Source organism: Elaeis guineensis, chromosome 6, assembly GCF_000442705.2.
Source record: "Elaeis guineensis isolate ETL-2024a chromosome 6, EG11, whole genome shotgun sequence".
NCBI classification, from domain to species: domain Eukaryota; kingdom Viridiplantae; phylum Streptophyta; class Magnoliopsida; order Arecales; family Arecaceae; genus Elaeis; species Elaeis guineensis.
In genome coordinates, this window is record NC_025998.2 from 123,418,889 (window position 1) to 123,427,356 (window position 8,468).

General features: G+C 41.2%; 1 protein-coding gene across 4 annotated transcripts; it reads left to right on the forward strand.

Moving 5' to 3' along the window:
* Positions 1-283: 283 nt before the first annotated feature.
* Positions 284-8,468, forward strand: LOC105060058 (uncharacterized). 4 transcript variants are annotated; one of them, XR_834356.3, is made up of 3 exons: positions 284-869; positions 1,755-1,946; positions 8,188-8,468. XR_834356.3 is itself a non-coding variant. In XM_010943647.3 (2 exons), the coding sequence occupies exon 1, from the start codon at positions 414-416 to the stop codon at positions 861-863; it is 450 nt and encodes a 149-aa protein (XP_010941949.1). In that variant the 5' UTR covers positions 287-413; the 3' UTR covers positions 864-869; positions 8,188-8,468. The 4 variants fall into 4 exon arrangements, 1 of the variants encoding a protein (XP_010941949.1); XR_012142186.1 differs by having other exon boundaries at positions 1,755-1,890; XR_003798430.2 differs by lacking the exon at positions 284-869 and adding an exon at positions 876-1,220.

Sequence of the window (8,468 nt, forward strand, 5' to 3'; positions counted from 1 at the left end):
AAAATATTTTAGTTATTTTATTTTTTTTGTTAATACTATTAGGCCGGAAACAGACAGTTAAGATTTTGCAATATTTTTGAAGTTTTGATGGGTGGCTGAATTTTTTTTTTTTTTTTAATGTGCGAAGATAAAACGTTCAAATTTTAAGCGTTGTTCCTATAATTTTTGTAAAAGTAAATAATTAAAATAATTTAATCAATTTCAAACCGAACAGCGCCGCACCTGGCACCCAACATAATCACGTCCCTGACGCGTGGCATTAACATCCTGCCTGGAGCCGGCGCAACTTTTTTTTTCCCGCCGAAATCCCCCTATCTCCATGGTCCATTCTAAACATCCCGCTTCTTGCTCTGGAAAGGCCGAAGGCAGGGAGAAATCCTAACGGAAAAAAGGCCGAGGGGTGGTGGGAAACAATGGGGAAACGTAGGTATTGGCTACTGAAGACAGAGCCCAAGGAGTGGTCGTGGGAGGACCAGCGATCCAACGGCGGCATCTCGCAGTGGGACGGCGTCAAGAACCGGCAGGCCCTGAACCATATGAAGGCTATGCGCAAGGGCGACCGTTGCTTCTTCTACCACTCCGGTCCCTCCAACCGTCGGATCGTCGGCGTCGTTGAGGTCACGCGACCCTGGTACGCCACCTCTGGCGAAGAGGGTGCGGTGGACGTCCGGGAGTTGGGGGAGATGAGGTGCCCCGTCCATCTCAAGGACATCAAGGCGGAGGCAGCGATGAAGGGCTTCGCCCTTCTAAGGCAGCCCCGCCTCTCCGTCGTCCCCGTCCCGGAGGGCATCTGGGAGCGCCTCTGTGAGATGGGCGGAGGTTTCGCCGACGACGGGGAGCCGGCGGAGGAAGAAGAAGATTAACGGGAGGTACGCCGTATGCCGCTTCTTTATAGGCTAAGCTAAGGAGTTCCGAAAGGCACGCATAGGGATTTCTATGCGGAGCCAGATCTGTGACCTAGGGTAGCCCCTTTGTTTTCCTTTTGTGAGTAATTAATCTGTGGACCTCATCATTCGAGTGGCGGCTTATCGTATAGATTGGTAAATCCTAGCCATCGGCGGTGGATTTGGGTATAAGTATTTCCATTTCCTGCCTGGGTTTGGGGGGTCGGAGAAGATGTTCGCTACGAGAGGGTTTCTGTCTCTGCTTATGGTGGTGGGAGCCGTCGTGTGAGTTCTTGCCATCTCTTGTTCTCTTCGGTGTAATTTTTTATAGAAAGGGTAATGCTTCGTTTCGATGACTTAGAGGTTATATTAGCTATTATTTGATTCGAGTATTATGGAAAAATTTCAGATTATATTATACTGCTTTTTTTCTATCAAGCTTTTGGGTCTGAGAGCAATACGCGTTGGAGAAACCCTAAAATTTGAGTTGGTCCGAATGTTAGACTTGGATTTGGTCGCCTTTATCACTTACAGATATGCGGGACTATTTAGAATCATATTTTCTAAAATGTATGGATTTATAGTATACTATTGGTGACAAGCTAATTATACTGAGTGGACCATAGAGTTCTAAATGATTATCAGCATTTTAGTTTTGGATGCATGTAATTGGGACCAGTAGCTAATTTAAGATCATATCAAGTTTGCATGATTGTTTTTTGTTCTTTAGCTTAAATTGGAAAAGGAATAGTTTAAGAAGATATTTATCATTGGCTGCTGTGTGCATATGATATGGAAGGAGAGGAGCAAAGCTATCTTTCATGATAAGCATGATGGAAGAGGGTCTTAGCTTGTTTTGTCGTCATGCAGGCAGAGGTGTTCATGCCAACTTCTTTCAGGGAGAGCAGCAATTTTCTTCAAAGAGAAAATCATGAACCTTGGATTATTTGGAGAGAATCAGGACTTTTAAAAAGGAGCTGGTTTTGGAACTATTTTGAGAGATGAGGTGATAAACTGATATGAGCTTTTGCAAGTTGGTTTCATGCTGAAGGGATCCTAAAGGTGGAATTATTGACAATAAGAGAATTTCTTTACATGGCCTTATAGGATTATGTTTGCTGTCTTAATGTACTTATGTTTGTCTATATTATGTCCATGTTTATACGCCTGCGATCACATGGACATGTGTGTATATGTACATGGGGATTTTTTTTTAATATTATTTTTTTAATACTTATTTCTCAATCTACCCCTCCTTCCAACTTATTTTCCAAAATACGGTAGTTTGGATGAGGTGGCATAGACGTAGTGAAACCATATGTTGAAGATGCGGTTTTTGCTTGAAAACGCATGTTCAATATGCAGTTTCAAATGAGATGAATAAAAAATTTTAAATTTAATTTTAATTTTAAATTTAAAATTGAAACCGCACGTTGAATATGCGGTTTCAATTTTCAAGATGAAATTGCATCTTCAAGATGCGGTTTCTTCTTTCTTTTGTTTTGGAACGCCATTAATTTTTTTTTTTTCATTTCCGGCTTCATACTGGATGGGGGGCTTCATCAGGACCGGAGAGGGAGGGGAGGGGGGCCGTCGGTCGGCTGTGTCAGTGGCCGGGTGGTGGGGGCGGTGGCATGCGGCGTCGGGTGGGGGGGGATGTGGGGTGCGGGTGCAGCGGCCGAGGGAGGGCGAAGGGGGTTCGGAGGGGGGGAGGGGGCGGCTTTTGTGTTTGCACGGACGAACATAGGGGTCTGAGGGGAGAGGAGGGGGTGGTGGTCGCACAGAGCCAGGGGCGGACGGTGGGTGCGGACGATGGCGGGGCAAGGCTGCGGCAGGTGCCTTGCGAGGATAGAGGGAGGCAGCCATGGCAATGGGGCTGAATGGACGTGGGGCCTGCGGCGGATGGCACGGAGGACGACAGTGGGGTGGGGCTGCGAGTGGTGCGCTAGAGGGGGGTGGGTGCGGGTCGGCCACCGATAGAGGAAGGTCGGCTGGGGGGGTGGTGGGAGGAAGGAAAGGGAGAAACAAAGGAAAAAAAGAAAAGAAAAAGAAAAAAAAAAGAAGAGAAAGAGATAAATAATAAAATATTTTTATTTTATTAATAATAAAAATATTATTTGATTAATAATAAAATATTATTATTTAATTAGTAATTAAATATTATTTGATGATTAATAATAAATTATTATTATTTGATTAATAATGTTATTTTAAAATATATTTACACTAAAAATTAATAAATATATTTCATTAAAAGGTAATAAATATATTTATCATTAAAATAAAAATTTATATAATAATAAAATATATATTATTTTAAAAATTTATATAATAATAAAATAATTATTTCACTGGGCGATTCGTGAATTATTTTAGGGGGTGACCCATGGATTGTCTTCTTTTGAAAAAAAAGGGCATTGGCATATCTTTTTGGGCTAGCACGCAAAAAGGGACGACCTTCGTGCCAAGGGACCACCTTTTTGGGTGGTTTTGTAATCGCGCAGAGTGGCAAGGGGTGTGGGCTTCAGCGGGGTTGGGGGGGGGGGTCAGGTGGTGGGGGCTCTGGGGGCCGTAGGGTGCAAGTGCAATGGTCGAGTGGGTATACGGTGCTGGGGTAGATTATTTTATTATTATTAATAAAGTAATAATATTTAATACTAAGCAAAAAATAATATTTTTATTAATCAAACAATAATATTTTTATTAGTAAAATAATAATATTTAATTACTAATAAAATTATAATATTTTATTATTAATCAAATAATATTTTTTATTATTAATAAAATAAAAGCATTTTATTATTTAATTTTTTTTAAATTTTTTTTCCTCATTTCTCCCTTTCCTTCCTCCCACCCCCCTGGTTGACCTTTCTCTTCCAGCGGCGGACCCGCACCCATCCCCCTCCGATGTGCTACCTGTGGCCCCACTCCGCCGCCATCTTTTGTACTGTCCGCTGCGGTCCCATGCCTGTTCCACCTTGCTGCCATGGCCGCCTCCCTCTCCCCTCGCGAGGCATCCGCCACGGTTGTTGGCGCCACATTCGTTGCTGCCCCGCCCCGCCGCTGTCCGCACCAAACCAGTCGTCTGCCCCCGGCTCTGTGCGACCACCACCTCCCCTTTCCTCCCCCCAAGCCCAATGTCTGTCGCGCGAACACAAAAGCCCCCCCCCGGAACCCCCTTTGCCCTCCCCCGACCGCTGCGCCTGCACCTCACGCGCCCCCCTCGATGTTGCACGTCATCGCCCCCATTGCCCGATCACTACCCCAGTCAACCAGCGGCCCCCCTCTCCTCCCTCCCCGATCTCGGCAAAGCCTCCTGGTTCGATACGAAGCCAGAAATGAAAAAAAAAAAACTAGCGGCGTTCCAAAACGAAAAAAAAACCGCATCTTGAATATACGATTTCATCTTGAAAACTGAAACCGCATATTCAACTTACGGTTTCAATTTTAAATTTAAAATTAAAATTAAAATTAAAATTTTTTATCCATCTCATTTGAACATGCGGTTTCGCCACGTCCGTGCCACCTCATCCAAACTACTCTATTTTGGAAAATAAGTTGGAAAAGGGGGTAGATTGGGAAATAAGTATTAAAAAAATAATATTTTAAAAAAAATCCCTATGTACATGTGTGTATATATAGTATGTGTGTTGGAATATTATGCACCTAGTTGCATATAACTCTTCTTTCTCTTTGACCCCCCATTATTTTCATATTGTAGTGTACCGGTGTATCCATAATGTGCTACTGAATCTAGACATTGTTTGGTTGATTATTCTTGCCCTTCATTAGTTCTTATTTGTTCGATAGAATTTTCATATGTTGAATGGTGCATGCCAAACCATATATATTTGTGGTTTCTGATGGGGTCAGCTAGACCAGCCATTTGTTTCATGTTGACAGTTCTTGTTTGTAACAGAAGTATTTGTCACGATGCCCTAACTTTATGATTAAACAACTAACTAGTACTGGAGATCTCAAGACATAAAATGAACCAAGAAAATTCCTTACCTCAAGCTGAGGAAAATGTTTCTATTTTTGGTGAAACCATGGAAGAAGGGTAGAAATTAACCTTAGAAATCCTATGAATGGAGCTGGATCAAATCATGCAAATTTGAGAGAGAATGTCCTTTGAGTTAGAGCATGAAGAATGGCATTTTTGCAGCCTTTGCTACAAGATCATCTCGAATGTTTGTTGTGCAAAAATAATGATGATGATTAGTGAACTTATTTTGTAGTTAACCTAACGATCTTTTGGCTGCTTGCATGAGTAAAATTGTGGTCAAAGAAAGAAGATGGAGCAAAAGTTTATCCTAGAAATTTGTTATCTTGAACCTTCCAAGGTGGTATGGGGATGAGAATGGAATGTGGATTAGGGGTCCAAAAAATCATTCTTAATGAACCATTGCTTAACAATAGATTTTTTTTATTTGCAATGTAGATGCTTAATGTCAGTGTCTAGTTTCAGTTATCCTGATACATTGCAGAAAAGGAATTAAGTATCAATGGGTAGTGATTCGTATTGGCTATATCATCCAGTATATTTAAGGTATTGATATTTGGATGCCCCTTGGTACTTGTCCATATCATTAGATGGTACATCGCGGCTTCTGTTTGTTGTACTAGCTGCAAGAACTGTACTGTATGTTGGTACATTACAGCAAAGTTTTAGGTTGCCCAAAATGGATCGGTTTTGGCTGGTTTCTGTCCAGTTTTATTTTGAAACCAGCTGAAACTACTATTTTTTTATTTCTTTGTTTGTTTAACATGATGTTATGGTTAATATTTTCTAACATCTACCAATATTATTTGATCGCACATTCATCTAAAGCTTTTTTTGTTATCAAATTTGTGTTATTTTTGTTTAAGATATGTTAGAACGAAAACATGCTTATATGGTTCCCATTTTTTTGTTGGTGGGGTTATTAATAAAGAATAGAATGAAATATTTTTAGATGCAATTTTTCTTGTTAAATGGTTATTCAAATGAAATAAAAAGAATGTGTATGTTTTCTCTTTCCTAGCAATTTGAATGAATAGAATGAAATATGCTTCGATGGGTTTTTCTTTGCTGAGATGATTGTAAGATTATAAAACAATGAAATATATTTAGACAGGGTTTTCCTTGCCTAGACTAGTTATTAAATGACATAGAATGAAATATGCATTGAGGAAAATTTGGTGTAATACAAAAAAGAGTAAATATGGGAAATTTATGAAAAAAGATAAGAGCAAACCGTAGGTAACAAGGTTCACTGTGGTAGAATTGGATCCCATACTGGTCAGCCGGCGATATGGTTCAGTACGCCCCCACACCATTCCATATCATATCTGAACTGACACGACAAGGGGGAGGAGAACCAAAGAGAGGAAGAGAGGGGGGGAGGGAAGGAGAGGGAGATGACGGAGATGTTGACGGTGGCCTTTGGAGGGCCGTGGAGGCCCTTTGATGATCAGAGGAGTGGGGAGTTCGAATGGACCGAACTGAGAGAGTAAAAGGAGGGAGAGGGAGAGAGGGGAACGAACAAAGATGGAGGGGAGGAGAGGTTGGGGATGCTGGTGGAGGTTGACAGTGGCTGTCAAAGGGGCATAGAGGCCTGGATCCTCCCCCCACCCTCCGCTGATCGAAACAGGGGTGATTCTATCTATTTTGATTGTGAATCCATTCACCATTTGTTTTTGCCGCCTCACATTAAAGCCAGCAAACTTGTTGCCTACTTCACTTCAGCGAAGCCGACAAATTAGTTGCCGGCTTCATTGTGAAGTGGGGAAAAAGAATTAAGTATCGTGATTTTGCGGTGGAAACAGGGGCAACTTGCCTATGTTTCAACTGCATGGAAGGGGAGGGTTGTCTGAGGGCCTAGTCGGCCCTCCGGCGGCCACTGTCGGCCAAGGATGGATTTCGTTCTCCTTCCTTCTTCCTTCCCTCATTTTCCTCTCTCTTTTCCTCTTGTTCACCCTCTCCCACATACCATGGTCATCCACAGTTAGAGGACCGTCTTCAACAGCCTCCCCAGCCTTTGCCTCGCCCTCCCTCCCCCCTTTCTCTCTCTTTTCCTCTCTTTCCTTCAATGTTTCGGATTCCACACTGAAACCTCATCGGTAAGCTGCTAGTATAGTTCGTCACACCATGTACCATCCAATTCGGATCAGCTCGGTGAACCTTGGTAGGCATAGTACAATAGCTATTGAAAAGTGTAGTAAAACATAATATGAAACATTAATTTTTAATAATTTCAGACTGAAACTAAGCTCACTACAAAAAACTATGATCCTAGGGAAGCTTAAACATAATAAAATAATATGAAATTACTAATCTTGATTTTAATTATTATTTTTTTAAAATTTTTTGATTTTGTTCTGGCTTTCTTAACTGAAACTTCTAAATCTCAAAGCAAGACTATCAAAACCACCAAAACTGTTGAAACCAACTCTACGGGGGACTCAAACTGAAACCGAGTTTTAAAACCTTGCATTGTGGTACCATGCTATATGGATAAGTTGTTGGCACTTGTACTTAAACCCTTGATGTAGATTACCATAGCTCTCGGCTGTCCTCGAGACTTGCTTGTATGTTATCAATCCCTCTCCCTTGTGTGAGTTCAATTTGCTGTCATCCCTACTTGATGAGGGGTTGGCATATGAAATGAAACCTCCACCAGACCACTTAAGAGAAAGAAAATCACGATTTCTGTCCATGCATTGGGACCTCTGCAAGGCCCTCTCCTCCAAATGCTATTGACTTGTGGATCCATCCTTGCTAGATCAAATCATGCCCTGACTGATAGTATTTTCTCTGTGAAGTAAATCACATTTATCAATCATTTTTTCCTTCTTAGAAATTTGTAACCAGACAGCAAAAGGAGAATGGCAAAATCGATTATTTTTTCCTGTTGTACAGATCCTTTTGAATCTAAGATAACCAGGAATCTGGAGCATAGTTTGATGTTTAAAGGCATTTATGTGATTAATGTTGCATAAAACGATTGTTCTAGGACATGAAACTAATGGTACTTTCAGTTATATAATTCTAAGTGGTTGTCATCCTTGTTTTTGTCATAATTTTTGTTAATGATGGAAAAGTACCTGTATTGAACACCCTGGAAAACCCCTCCCAAGTTTTGAACATGGAAATTCCTGAAAGATGGGTGCACTAACTAGGCACTGACCCTGTTTGCATGGTTTTTATCTTTTTCTTTTTTCCCTGGTTATGATATAGCATCAATGACTCCTGATGTCTGTTTGAATATACCCTTTTTTTGATGTTGGAATAAACTTCTGAATGAATTAGCAATGTGTGCAGGGTAGGAGTGGTTTTTGGGAAGTTTATATTCGGGCCTCCTCTTGAGAAGTACTGAATAAAGTAAGCTGCAGGAAGAGGCAGCAAAGGAGGGAAAGCAGACAGCAGTTAGCAGCAACCTGAAGAAGATTTTGATGTCCTGTTTTGTTAGGGGAAGAAAAGGGACGGACTGGTATTTTTGCATGTTTGTAATATCTAATGTTGCAATGTATAGATGATGGATGATGCAGCTAGCAGGTTTTTTTTGTGCTTCAATATAGATTCTGCCACTTATTTGCCTTGTC

Bases quoted from the DNA above. Each gene is read 5' to 3' on its own strand.
- LOC105060058 (XM_010943647.3), top strand. From the start codon at position 414: ATGGGGAAACGTAGGTATTGGCTACTGAAGACAGAGCCCAAGGAGTGG.